Source organism: Mobula hypostoma, chromosome 24, assembly GCF_963921235.1.
Source record: "Mobula hypostoma chromosome 24, sMobHyp1.1, whole genome shotgun sequence".
NCBI lineage: Eukaryota > Metazoa > Chordata > Chondrichthyes > Myliobatiformes > Myliobatidae > Mobula > Mobula hypostoma.
The window spans coordinates 2,544,956-2,559,856 of NC_086120.1; the positions used below are offsets into that span (position 1 = coordinate 2,544,956).

The 14,901-nt window shown below is 42.6% G+C and overlaps 1 protein-coding gene across 1 annotated transcript in view; it reads left to right on the forward strand.

Annotated features, from left to right (window-relative positions):
• Positions 1–4,859: 4,859 nt before the first annotated feature.
• smim7 (small integral membrane protein 7) overlaps positions 4,860–14,901 on the forward strand; it is a 52,841-nt gene continuing 42,799 nt past the window's right edge. Inside the window, exon 1 of the mRNA XM_063032414.1 lies at positions 4,860–5,164. Within this exon, the coding sequence (XP_062888484.1) occupies positions 5,139–5,164 (26 nt within the window). The 5' untranslated portion in view covers positions 4,860–5,138. The remainder of the gene's footprint in view (positions 5,165–14,901) is intronic.

Sequence of the window (14,901 nt, forward strand, 5' to 3'; positions counted from 1 at the left end):
CTCTTGAATCACAGAAAGATACTCAACATCTGTGGCAGGGTTCGAATCATATCATCTCCTATAAAGTAAAGCCAAGTGATATACGTGACAACAAGGTTTTGCTCCTAGGTGAGCTCAATGCCTTTATGCTCGCTTTAACTGACAGAACACGGAGGCACTTTCATGAACTCTCAGATCACCCACCAACCCTGCGGTTTCAATACCTGAGGCCGACATAGGAGCATCCTTCGTCAGGTGAACCCACAGAAAGTATCTGGCCCAGATGGTATACTGACATTGGAAAGGGTTCAGAGAAGATTCACAAGAATGATTCCAGGAATGAAAGGGTTACCGTATGAGGAACGTCTGGCAGCTCTTGGGCTGTATTCCCTGGAGTTCAGCAGAATGGGGGGGGGGGGGGTCTCATAGAAACATTCCGAATGTTAAAAGCCTGAATAGATTAGATATGGCAAAGTTATTTCCCATGGTAGGGGATTCTAGGACAAGTGGGCACTACTTCAGGATTGAAGGACATCCATTTAGAAAGGAGATGCGGAGAAATTACTTTAGTCAGAGGGTGGCAGATCTATGGAATTTGTTGCCATGATCAGTTGTTCAGGCCAAGTGAGCGGGTGTATTTAAGGCAGAGATTGATAGGTTCTTGATTGTCCAGGGCATCAAAGGGTATGGGGAGAAGGCGGGGGAGTGGGAATGACTGGAAGAATTGGATCAGCCCATGATTAAATGGTGGAGCAGACTCGATGGGTGGAATGGCCTACTTCTGTTCCTCTACCTTATGGTCTTCTGGGGTACCTGGCTAAGTACTGAAGCCCTGTGTTAATCAACTGGCTGGAGTGTTTGCTGACATCTTTAAGCTCCTGCTTCAGCAATCTGATGTACCCACTTACTTCAATTAGGCTTCAATCATTCCGATGCCCCAGAAGAACGTGGTGACTGGCCTCAATGACTATCATCCAGTAACACTTACATCCCCTGTGATGAAGTGTTTTGAGAGGTTGGTAATGAAACATACCAACTCTTGCCGGAGCAGTGACCCCAATTTGCCTACTGCACAATAGTCAAAAGTAGATGCTATTTCATTGGCTCTTCACTCAACTCTGGAACATCTGGACAGTGAAGGTGCATCATTGACTACAGCTCCATACTCAACACTATCATGCCCTCAATACCAATCAATAGGCTCCAAGACTTAGGCCTCAATACCTCTTTGTGTACCTATTTCCTCGATTTCCTCCCTAGCAGACCCCAGTCAGTTCAGATTGGCAACATCTCCTCACAATTTCAATCAGCATGGGCACATCGCAATGCTATGTGCTTAGCCCCCTGCTCTATTCACTTTATACTTATGACTGTGATGCTAAGAACAGGTCAAGCTTGCTGACTGTTGGCTGAATCAAATGTGGTGACAAATCAACATATCTAGATTGAAAATCTGCCACAACGACAACTTCACACTCAATGTCAATAAAACCAAAGACTACAGGAGGAGGAACTCGAGATACACGAGTCAGTCCTTATCAGGGAATCGGAGGCGGAGAGGATCAGCCTTGATGTTATAATTTCAGAGGACTAGTTCTGGGAACAGTACTTAACTACCATTATAAAGAAGGCATGGCAGTGCCTCTACTTTCTTAGAAATGTGTGCAGATTTGGCATGTCATCTAAAACCTTGACAATCTTCTATAGATGCACAGTGGAGAATACCATGGCCTGGTATGGAAAAACAATGCCCGTGAACAGTAAAGCTTACAAAAAGTAGTGGATACAGACCAGCCCATCACAGGGAAAGCCTCCCTACTATTGAGCACATCTACAAAGAGCACAGCCTCAAAAGACCCGCGCCGCCGCCTGTAAGGGGTTTGTATGCTCTCCTCATGACTGCATGGGTTTCCTCCAGGTGCTCCGATTTCCTCCCATGGCCCAACAGCATACCAGTTGGTAGGTTAATTGGTCATTGTAAATTGTCCCCTGATTTGGCTAGGGTTAAATCAGGGATTTGCTGGGCAGTGTGGCTCGAAGGGCCGGAAGGTCCTGTTCCATGCTGTATCCCTAAATAAACAAACAACATCCATCATCAAGGACCCTACCATCCAGGCTCCCTTCTTGCTGCTGCCATCAGGAAGGAGGTACAAGTACCTTCTGTTCCACACCACCAGGTTCAGGAAAGTTATTACTCTTCAATCATCAGGCATCTGACCTAGCTTGGATAACTTCACTCATCTCAACACTGAACTGATTCCACAATCTACGGACTTACTTTCAAGGGCCCTACAACTCAGGTTCTCAATGTTTTACTTATTTATCTATCTACCTATTATTTGAGTGGTTTTTGTATTTGGAAATTTTGTCTTTTGTCTTTTTTCATCTTTGTGTGTATTTTTTCATTGATTCTATTGTACTTCTTTGTAACTACTATGAATGGCCGCAAGAAAATGAATCTTAGGGTAGCATATGTACTTTGACAGTAAATTTACTTTAAACTTTGAAGTGGGTGGGTGTAATTAGAATGTTGTCTATTGGTCGTGATCTAAGATCCAAACCGACAGCACCCATGTTGCTAGTAGGTGCAGAGCAATTCCAATAACCCCAGTAGGTCCAACAGTCAGAATGCCTTAAAGGTGATTTGAACATTTCCCAACAACTGAGAGGAAGCAGTAGGTTATCAGCATGTATTTTCAGACACACTAGTGAGATACCAATATCCTGGTTTTTGAGCAGCATCAAAGTCCATATGGTTTCTTTGAAATCGTCCACAGATGGTGAGTACTGCATGGGTTAAATGATGGACAGCAAATAAAGTTGATAACTCCTCTTAGTCCTGATGTGCTCTTCACTTTACCCTGTACGCAGAAAAAACTTGAAGTTCCTCAGCAAATGTGAGAAACACAATTTTAGTGGTGATAGGATTCCACAGCAGAAACCCTGTGGAAGGTGCAAGTAAGTTCAGACCACAGAAGGAAGAACATCCCAAAGGATGTGCATATCATTTATGGCTTCTTTCTTTTTTTTTGGGGGGGGGAGGTTTACAGTCCAGAATTTGTCTGCAGTAAAGAGGCACTTTAGTCTGAAATACAACAGAAAAGTCCCAACAAGCTTGTAGTAAATGTAGTCCTACTAACTGTGACTCCACGGAGGCATGGTATGAAGGAAAGTCGCCTTGGTATGGGCAATGGTATCACGCTGGGTTGGAGGCTGGCCCTTCCCATCAGTGCTGTACTTAAGTGTTTGCTTGGAGAGAGATTGCCTTTGCCTGCCACTGCAGTTGTGCGATATGAGGAACTGCCGCAAGCTCTTCCTGCAGAAGTGTGACTTTAGGTTAACATCCGTCAACAGACCATGACACTCAGGGTCTTGGGCTATGTTATTATTTTTAATTTCTTGGTAACTGTTTTTCTGTTATATAAATTGCATGTGTTATATGTGCTGCCTGTTGGTTCTGTGTTTTGCACCCCAGCCCTAGAGGAATGTTATTTCCTGAATTCCCGCTCTGGCCTCTTACCTCTTCTCCTCACCTGCCTACCATCTCCTCCTGGTGCTCCTCCTCCTTCCCTTTATCCCATGGTCCACTCTCCCTTCACCTCTCTTGCTTCACCTATTACATTTAGCTAGTCCTCCTTTCGCTTTCCCATCATTTTGTTCTGGCGTCTTCCAGATTTTGAAGGGTGTGATTGAAGAGAAGTGAATGCAGTTACTATTACAAGGGAGAAGGTACTGAAAGATCTAAGGGTACGTAAATCATCTGGACCAGATGAACTGCATTCTAGGGTTCTGAAAGAGGTAGTGGTAGCGATTGTGGAGACATTAATGATCTTTCAAAATCATTGGACTCTGGCATGGCTGTGCAGGACTGGAAATTTGCAAATGTCACTCCATTCTTTAAGAAAACAGAGAGGCAACAGAAAAGAAATTATTGAGCAGTTAGTCTGACCTCAGTGGTTGGGAAGATGTCAGAGTCCATTGTTAAGGATGATGTGATGGAGCACTTAGTGACACAGGACAAGATAGCATGGTTTCCTTAAGGCTCCTTGCCTGAAGAACCTGTTGGAATTCTTTGAGATTACAAATAGTTGAGATAAAGGGGGTTTGCAGTGGATGTTGTATATTTAGACTTTCAGAAGGCCTTTGACAAGGTGGCACACATGAGGCTGCTTTCCAAGTTAAGAGCCCATGGTATTACATGAAAGTTACTGGCATGGTTAGATCATTGGCTGATTGGTAGGAGGCAGTGAGTGGGAATAAAAGGATCCTTTTCTGGTTAGCTGTCAGTGACTAATGGTGTTCTGCAGGGGTCTGTGTTGGGACTGCTTCCTTTTATGCTGTATATAAATGATTTAGATGATGCAATAGATGACTTTTTTTTTACCAAGTTTGCAGATGATACAAAGGTTGGTGGAGGGGCAGGTAGTATGAGGAAACAGGTAGGCTGTAGAAAGACTTCGAGAGATCGGGAGAGAGCCAGCCTCAGGATAGAGGGGTGTCCATTTAAAACAGAAATGTGGAGAAATTTCTTTAGCCAAAGCGTGGTGAATTTGTTACCGCAGGCAGCTGTGGAGACCGGGTTGCTGGGTGTATTTAAGGCAGACCTTGATTGGACACGTAATCAAAGGTTACGGGGAGAAGGCCGGGGAGTGGGAGAAAGGTTCAGCCATGATTAAATGGCCTACTTCTGCTCCTAAATCTTATGGTTTTTCTTTCTAGTCCTGAAGAAGGGTTTATGGCCCGAAACGCCGGCTGTTTACTCATCTCCGTAGACAGCGCCGACCCCGGATTTCCAGCATCTGCCGACTGCCGAGTTGGAATCACCCAACAACATCTCCCATTCGCTACTTCCGTCTCTGTCGTCACTTCCTGCCAACGCTACCCCACAATCCTCCAGGTGCCCTGGCCGCCGGGCTCGGTTTGCGGGGTTGCAGAGGGCGGGTGCCGTGATCACGGTCCGCGGTCCGCGGGGTGACTGGCCTTACCGGGTACTGTAAAACAGGGGAAATTGTGTGGGTGCTGCAAACCCACTGAAGGGGCTCGCTGTCCATGGAAGCTGCCTGACCTGTGTTGAGTGTGTCGCTTTGCTGGCCATTACCTCATTGCTCAGCTGAAGCGATCACGTACCGCGATAGGCCGGCGATTGGAGACCGACCGACATGATCGGAGACTTTCTCTTGTTCGGGTAAAGGCCGCGGGGGTAGAGGGGGCTGAGGAGCTGTCGGAGGTGGGCGGCGGCAGTCCCGGGGTAGGGAGAGTGTGTAGTCCCCGGCCTGAAGGCTGTGGCCGGCGGCAGGCAGTGGAAGGGCGGCTGCTGTTTTGGGTGATTGGATGGAAGGAAGGTTTTGGGGGGTGGGAGGATGAGCAGAAAGGGTGAAGTGAGATGTGGAGTGGGTGCTGGTGATGCCGGAGTATGTTTCAGGGAAACGTAGGCCACCTTCCTTCCCACATGAATGTTCCATTATTGGCATCATTTTAACTGGCATATGCTCATGAATTTTATACGACTGCACTTGTATAGGAAAGAATGGCTCGTTTGGATGAAACCGTACTTCGGTTCTATTCCTTAAACGGAAGATCTGTTGAACTAAGAAACAAGCAGGAGTAGGCTATTCAACTCCTTATATCTGTTCCAATCTTCAGTAAGACGACAATTGATATTGTACTTTAATGTCAGTATCCTGCACTTGCCCCATATACTTTGATTACCACTAAAAATCTATTGATCTGCTGGAATCTACTCAGCATTTTGCCAGACTTCTGGTTACAAATAACCTGACCAGGAGAAACATCAGCCTCTGCATCTACCCTTGTCAAGTCTCAAAGTTTGTACATTTGAGGAGATCACCTTATTTATGTAAACTGTAAATGTATTAGCCCAGTCTACTTATTCTCCTTTCATGCCACAAACCTACTATTCTCCCTCTCCCTTTTCTCTTTTTCCATTCCCTGTTCTGGATCCCTTTTCTTCTTGCCTTGCACATCACCTCCCTGTTGTTTCTCTCCATCCCATTCTTCCAAGGTTCATTTGTTAGATTTCTTCTTCAGCCCTGCCTCTTCTACCTGTCCCATCACACTTTTTTTCCCTCACCCAGTCTCTTCCCTGCCAGTTTGTACTCCTTTCCCCTCCTCCTTGCCTTCTTATTCTGGGTTCTGCCCCCTTCTTTTCCAGTCCCGATGAAGGGTCTCAGTGACTGTATTCCCTTCCATTGATGCTGCTTGACTTGCTAAGTTCCTCTAGCATTTGGTGAATTGTAAAAATTAAACTGGGTGCACTCACTTCATATTCTTTACTGGGTTGGAAAGCAAGTCCTGTACATAATCCGGGCACTCTTTATTCAGGGTCTTGCATAATTGGAGCAATACATCTGTATCCCTGTATTTAAATCCTCTTTCAATCAGGACCAAATTGCTGTTTGCCTTTCTAGTTTCTTGCTACTATCGGTATATTAACTTTAAGTGATTTATGTACAAAGGCAATCAGCTCTTTCCGAACACCAATATCTTTCTCTCTCTCTCTCTTTTTTTGATCAGAGTAAATGACTTCATTTTCCCATGTTATATTTAATTTGTCTTGACTGTCTAGTTTCTTCCTGCAGCTACTCTACCTTCTCTTCATATCTCAAACTGCCCCCTTGCTTGGTATCACCAGCAAACCTGATATGTTACCCTTGACCCTTATTTATTCCTAACTTATTGTCAATTAACCAGTCCCCAGTCCATGCCAGTAAATTGTCCCTCTCACATTGTTTCATTTTGTTTAATCTCTTGTGTAGCCTTCTGTAACTACACTATTCTGCTGACTACAACCTCAACAACCTAATCATCAAAGATTATTTCTCTTTCAATTTACCACATTCACTCTGGCCCAAAACTTTTTGTTTTCTATTATCCTGTTGTTCGTTCTTTAATAATAAATCTTAGCCATTTCCCTGTTAGTGACATCAGGTTAGTGGGCATTTCACTTGCTGCATTCTCTTCCTCCTTTCCTTAAAGCAAAAAGACTACCCCACAAACTGTACTAGAATTTGTGGTATTTTGGTAGATGGCATGTAGTGCATCCACTATCTCCACAGACATCTTCAAAACATAGTCTGTAGGTCATCAGGTCCTGAAAATTACTCCAGCACATTTTTTAAACTAATGCTAGTTTCCTTGAGCTCCAGTGATCATAACATGATTGAGTTCACTGTGAAATTTGCAAAAGAGAAGCTGAAATCTGATGTGTCGGTATTTAAGTGGAGTAAAGGAAATTACAGTGGCATGAGCGAGGAACTGCCCAAAGTTGACTGGAAAGGGACACTGGCGGGGAAGACAGCAGAGCAGCAGTGGCTGGAGTTTATGCGAGAAGTGAGGAAGGTGCAAGACAGGTATATTCCAAAAAAAAGGAAATTTTCGAGTGGAAAAAGGATGCAACCGTGGTTGACAAGAGAAGTCAAAGCCAAAGTTAAAGCAAAGGAGAGAGCATACAAGGAAGCAAAAATTAGTGGGAAGACAGAGGATTGGGAAGTTTTTAAAACCTTACAAAAGGAAACCAAGAAGGTCATTAAAAGGGAAAAGAGTAACTATGAAAGGAAGCTAGCAAATAATATCAAAGAGGATACTAAAAGCTTTTTCAAGTATATAAAGAGTAAAAGACAGGTGAGAGTAGATATAGGACCGATAGACAATGATGCTGGAGAAATTGTAATGGGAGATAAGGAGATGGCGGAGGAACTGAATGAGTATTTTGCATCACTCTTCACTGAGGAAGACATCAGCAGTATACCGGACACTCAAGGGTGGCAGGGAAGAGAAGTGTGCGCAGTCACAGTTTTGACAGAGAAAGTACTCAGGAAGCTGAATAGGCTAAAGGTCGATAAATCTCCCAGACCAGATGGAATGCACCCTCGTGTTCTGAAGGAAGTAGCTGTGGAGATTGCGGCGGCATTAGCGATGATCTTTCAAAACTCGATAGATTCTGGCATGGTTCGGGAGGACTGGAAGATTGCAAATGTCACTCCGCTATTTAAGAAGGGGGCAAGGAAACAAAAAGGAAATTATAGACCTGTTAGCTTGACATCGGTGGTTGGGAAGTTGTTGGAGTCGATTGTCAAGGATGAGGTTACAGAGTACCTGGAGGCATATGACAAGATAGGCAGAACTCAGCATGGATTCCTTAAAGGAAAATCCTGCCTGACAAACCTATTACAATTTTTTGAGGAAATTACAAGTAGGCTAGACAAGGGAGATGCAGTGGATGTTGTATATTTGGATTTTCAGAAGGCCTTTGACAAGGTGCCACACATGAGGCTATTTAACAAGATAAGAGCCCATGGAATTACGGGAAAGTTACATACGTGGATAGAGCGTTGGCTGATTGGCAGGAAACAGAGAGTGGGAATAAAGGGATCCTATTCTGGTTGGCTGCTGGTTACCAGTGGTGTTCCACAGGGGTCCGTGTTGGGGCCGCTTCTTACTACATTGTACATCAACGATTTGGATTATGGAATAGATGGCTTTGTGGCTAAGTTTGCTGACGATACGAAGATAGATGGAGGGGCCGGTAGTGCTGAGGAAACAGACAGTCTGCAGAGAGACTTGGATAGATTGGAAGAATGGGCAGAGAAGTGGCAAATGAAGTATAATGTTGGAAAGTGTATGGTTATGCACTTTGGCAGAAAAAATAAACGGGCAGGCTATTATTTAAATGGGGAAAGAATTCAAAGTTCTGAGATGCAACGGGACTTGGGAGTTCTCGTGCAGGATACGCTTAAGGTTAACCTCCCAGGTTGAGTCAGTAGAGAAGAAGGCGAATGCAATATTGGCATTCATTTCTAGAGGAATAGAGTATAGGAGCAGAGATGTGATGTTGAGGCTCTATAAGGCGCTGGTGAGACCTCACTTGGAGTACTGTGGGCAGTTTTGGTCTCCTTATTTAAGAAACGATGTACTGACGTTGGAGAGGGTACAGAGAAGATTCACTAGAATGATTCCGGGAATGAGAGGGTTAACATATGAGGAACGTTTGTCTACTCTTGGACTGTATTCCTTGGAGTTTAGAAAAATGAGGGGAGACCTCATAGAAACATTTCGAATGTTGAAAGGCATGGACAGAGTGGATGTGGCAAAGTTGTTTCCCATGATGGGGGAGTCTAGTACGAGAGGGCATGACTTAAGGATTGAAGGGCGCCCATTCAGAACAAAAATGCGAAGAAATTTTTTTAGTCAGAGGGTGGTGAATCTATGGAATTTGTTGCCACGGGCAGCAGTGGAGGCCAAGTCATTGGGTGTATTTAAGGCAGAGATTGATAGGTATCTGAGTAGCGAGGGCATCAAAGGTTATGGTGAGAAGGCTGGGGAGTGGGACTAAATGGGGGAATGGATCAGCTCATGATAAAATGGCGGAGCAGACTCGATGGGCCGAATGGCCGACTTCTGCTCCTTTGTCTTACGGTCTTATTCCATCTAGACCTGTAATTCTCTACTATTTCTGGGAGGGTTTCAGTATCTCTTGTGAAGGTTGATGCAAAATATTTGTTTAAATTCTTTGGCATTTTTTCCTGTCTCAGTCTGTAAGAACCCAGAGTAATTAAAACAAATCTTAATTTTTTTACTTAACCAAAAAGCTCTTATTAGTTGTTTCCTTTCTAGTAGCCATTTGTCATACTCTGCTATTGCTTATCACTACAGTGTTCCTTCTTTACTGAGTTTAATTTTGATAATCCCTACAGTTCTTTATACAATATTATGTGCCTTTTCCTTTGATCTAATATGGGCACGCCCTGCATTACAAGGTAACAGATGGGGAGTTAGTTCTCTAGAAAACAGCTCATATCACAATTATCCATACAGAAAATTGTGTCATTTGTGTTTGTTTATTTACCTATTTTCACATAATTCCACAACAGCAAATTTTATTCCATATCACAAATTTTTAGGTGATTTATGAATTCAGTAAGGTCAAATTTTTGTAACCCAAATGACTAATGTGAGGTTGTCTGTACAGTCTGACCATTGCAGGAACAAATTTAAAATGATAAATATAAAAAGTTTTCAAAGAATATTTTACTTTTATCTATTGCTTGTTTCCTGTTGTACCTCTTAATATGGGGTTTCCTAATCTACTTTTTGTTAAATATAACTTTTAGTTGGCCATTGTGGTCTGTTTACTAAACTAAAACACTTCCAATTTATCTTTAAAACTTTTTCATATTGTTATTACTTTTATCTAAAGGTGACACATTTACTTGACCATCAGTGAATTCTTTCTTATTGCACAATGCTAAATCAGAAATTCCCTACTCCCAGTTGAAGACTGATAATCAGACGTCAACAGATTGATCCAGAAAACCAGCTCCTTATTGACCCATAAATTCATTGCCCACACTATCACTGCTTATTTGGTTTGCCCAGTCTGTACATAAATCTAAAATGCCCCATGATTATTGCTTTACCCTTGTTATGTGCATTTCTTTGTCTCTTTGCTGCTTCCTGTCTGTACTCAATGGTCAGTTGCTTCCTCTTGACTACCTTTGACCCCTTTTTTAATTCCAGGGCTATCACACCATCTCTTCTGTTTTTCAGATTTCTTCTGAAAATTATCTACTGTATCCTGGAACATTTAATTCCCATCCTAGGTCATTTTCCGTTGACTGGCATTGGCTATCAGATCAGACCCACTTATTTCAACCAATGTCATTGAACAATGTATCTTGTAACCACTTGTATGTGCATTTGGAGTAAACAACATCAGTTTTGTCTTTTTACCAGCCTTTGCAGCTCTGACAATAATAACTGAAAAGTGGTTTTGTTATTGATTACTAACCTGAATGATCTCAAAAGGCTAAGGCACTTTTAAAGGATAGATCTACTTTTAACTTAACATCAAAGTTGCTGGTGAACGCAGCAGGCCAGGCAACATCTCTTGGAAGAGGAACAGTCGCCGTTTTGGGCTGAGACCCTTCGTCAGGACTAACTGAAGGAAGAGTTAGTAAGAGATTTGAAAGTGGGAGGGGGAGATCCGAAATGATAGGAGAAGACAGGAGGGGGAGGGATGGAGCCAAGAGCTGGACAGATGATTGGCAAAAGGGATATGAGAGGATCATGGGACAGGAGACCCAGGGAGTAGGAAAAGGGGGAGGGGGGGAAACCCAGAAGATAGGCAGAGGGACAGAGGGAGAAAAAGGAGAGAGAAAAAGAATGTGTGTGTATATATAAATAAATAACGGATGGGGTACGAGGGAGAGGTTGGGCATTAGCGGAAGTTTGAGAAGTATCTCATCTCTCTTTTGCCAATCAACTGTCCAGCTCTTGGCTCCATCCCTCCCCCTCCTGTCTTCTTTCATTTTGGATCTCCCCCTCCCCCTCCCACTTTCAAATCTCTTACTAGCTCTTCTTTCAGTTAGTTCTGACGAAGGGTCTTGGCCCGAAACGTCGACTGTACCTCTTCCTAGAGATGCTGCCTGGCCTGCTGCGTTCACCAGCAACTTTGTGTGTTGCTTGAATTTCCAGCATCTGCAGATTTCCTTGTGTTTGCTACTTTTAACTTTCTAGAGTCATTTAATACATTTATTATATTATATTTATTAATATGACTTTTTTTTAACTAGAGGCATGGTCAAAAACATGTCAAAGCAACAAAGGCTTTGCAACAAATTTTAAATGAGACCCTTCATCAGGATTGAATGAAAGAGGACAGAACCCAGAAATAAAAGGATTGGGGAGGGGAAAGAGCATGATTTGGCAGATGATATGTGAGTTCAGGTGGGGGTGGGAGAAATTACTTCCTCCCACACCTTTATTCAGACATTTAAAATAAGTTCAATTGTTGAATGCTGCAAATATATATGTTTATACACTATCCAAAATTAACATTGTGAAGTAAGTGTAATGGAAATACTTCAGTTGTCTTACTCAATTAATCTACAGAGCCAGAAATCTCTTTTTAAAAGATGGGACTTCTGTTCCTTTGCCTGTTCCAGGTGGCATTGGACTGGAGAACTAGATTGTTCTATGTAATTCTAGGGAGATGAACCATGATTGATCTTGGCTGATGGATTCCAGCAACTTAGTGGAGTGACAAGTGCACTGGTGTTTGTCAATCAATGCAGATCTGTATGATTACCACAGTGGAACTGAATGCTGGTCATTTGAAATGGCCGCAGTCAGTATGAATCGGCCCTTTATCAACCATAAGATGTTGAGTATCACAACATCTGAATATGGTTGATTGTTTGATCCATCATTACTGCAAATCTACCACAAGGAATACTGTCAGCAGTGCCTCTGGGTAGTAGCTTTGAAGAGAGAGAGTGTAATCTTGGTTTACACAGGGAGGGAGATGGTGCTAGCCTATGGCTGAGCTGTGAAATTGAAGCTGGATGTTCAATCTGCCATAATATATTTGAGGAGAGAAAGATGTTCAGCTGTGTCTTTCCTAAAGTTGATTGCTCAAACAAAATCCCCAAAATTATCAACGTTTGTCAATTAGCTGCTGGATTTCCCATATTTGAACATTCAATAATACTTCAAAGTTCAAAGTACATATACGTCACCATATACAACTCTGAGATTCATTTTCCTGTGGGCATACTCAGCAAATCTATAGAATAGTAACTATAACAGGATCAATGAAAGATCAACCAGAATGCAGACAACAAACTGTGCAAATGCAAATATAAATAAATAGCAATAAATAATAAGAACATGAGATAATGAGACAAGTAGTCCTTAAAGTGAGATCATTGGCTGTAGGAACATTTCAATGATGGGGCAATTCAAGAGCCTGATAGTTGAGGGGATTAACTGTTCCTGAACCTAGTGGTGTGAATCCTGAGGCTGTTGTACTTTCTATCTAATGGCAGCAGCGAGATTAGTTGTAAAGAACTTCAATGTTGTAATACTGTATACACATCAGCTAATAGTATTTAAATTCTAATTTGAAATTTATTTTGATGAAAATGGTACTTAGAGGGAGGACTTCCGGGTCATCAAGGGAATGGCGGCGTAAGGAAAAGGTCTGTCGACAAAAAGGAAGGTAAACTGCCCCAAAATCGAATTTAGACAATTACTTAATATTGCATAACTATATTAATAAAAGGGGCAAGGATGATGTCTAAGAACAAGAATAAAAAGTCCGCTTCAAAGGCTGATAAACATAAAGAGATGCAGCAAGGCGAAGGGCCTAGCTCTCCCACGGCAAGCCAGGACGGAGATAATGAGGGGGAATCGGTGACTCTGTCTTTGATTCTCGGAGAGATTCGCGAGTTCCGACAAGATAACAGCAAACAGCTGGAAGATATTAAAGGAGAAATAGTAAAAACTAACTCGCGGATAGATGAAGCCGAAGCGAGGATTGTTGGAATTGAAGAGAAGCTACAAAACGCCGAGGAAGTGATAGCAGAAATGCTGAAGCTACAAGACCAACTCCAGTGGAAACTAATAGATCAAGGCGGCCGCTCAAGAAGGGAAAATGTGAGGATCTACGGAGTTCCCGAAGGAACCGAAGGTAAACCCGGATTGATGATTCCCTTTGTGGAGAAGCTGCTTAGAGAGAACCTTGATATACCGGCCGCAAAAGACCTACAGATAGAAAGGGCTCACCGCGCGTTGGCACCACAGCCTCCAGCAGGCGCCCAGCCCAGATCGATTCTGATCAGATTTCTCAGTTACAGAACGAAGGAAGAGGTGCTTAAAAGAGCATGGCAAAAGAAAGGTTTCATGTGGAACAACTGCAAAATCAGTTTAGACCATGACTACGCACCGGGGATTCTTGCCAGACGGAAGGAATATACGGAAACACGGAGAGTCCTGAAGGAAAACAACATCAGATTCCAGACCCTGTATCCAGCTCGGCTGAGAGTCTTTTACGACGAAGGGACAAAAACTTACGCTACGGTGGAGGAGGCAACGTCGGACCTGGCGGACCGGGGACTACCTATTAAAGTTATCACCCAACCGGAGTCGCTACTGGAGAGGATTCGATAGAAGTCGTGGCAGTTAGTGGGGCGAGGACGCTCCACTCGAACCAGAGTGTCAAACTACAAGGAAAAGCTGCAAATATTCAGACGCGAATGTACAGAGAATACAGATTAATTAAGAGAAATGACTGAAAAGAGTAAATCGGACTTAAAAGTAAAATGAAAACTGGTAACTGAAAATAAACTAGGCGGAATAACTTGAATGATAGCAATATGGTCGAGACATAAATAGGAGAAAATTCTCTATGATTATTCAAACTGCTGAGGGCCCTCTAACACAGGGTGAAGATAGAGGTTATCCCTCTGAACTGAGGCGGGTCGGTGCTCAGGCCTCACTGTGGGAAGTCGGGGAAAATTTTCAAATGTTATACGTTCAGAAATGTCTAGGGTGTGGTTATATGTCTTGGTTTACAAGAAGGGATTGCTTACTGTTTGGTTAGAAAAGGAGAGTGCTTTTTTTCTACTAGAGAAAAATGCAAACTGAATTGGTAAAAATAATTTCCTATAATGTTAATGGGGTTTTGAATCCAATTAAAAGAAATAAGATTATGTCTAAATTGAAAAAAGAGAGGGCACAAATAGCTTTCCTCCAGGAAACACATATGAGTCAATCTGAACATGGAAAATTAAAAAGAATGGGCTTTCAGCATGTATTTTATTCATCATATAAATTGAGTCACAAAAGAGGGGTAGCTACTTTAATATCAAGTACTCTTAATTATGAACATATTTCAGAGACTAGAGACAAAGAAGGACGGTTTGTAAAAATCACAGGAAGAATAGAAGGTACAGAAATAACATTGCTGAATGTTTATGCTCCTCCAGGTAGTGAATGGTCATTTTATAGACACATTTTTGACCTAATGGTCAGTTCTCGAGGGGTAGTAATTTGTGGAGGGGATTTTAATATTAGATTAAATCCTATTTAGATTCTTCAAGAATAGTTACTCAGAATAAACCT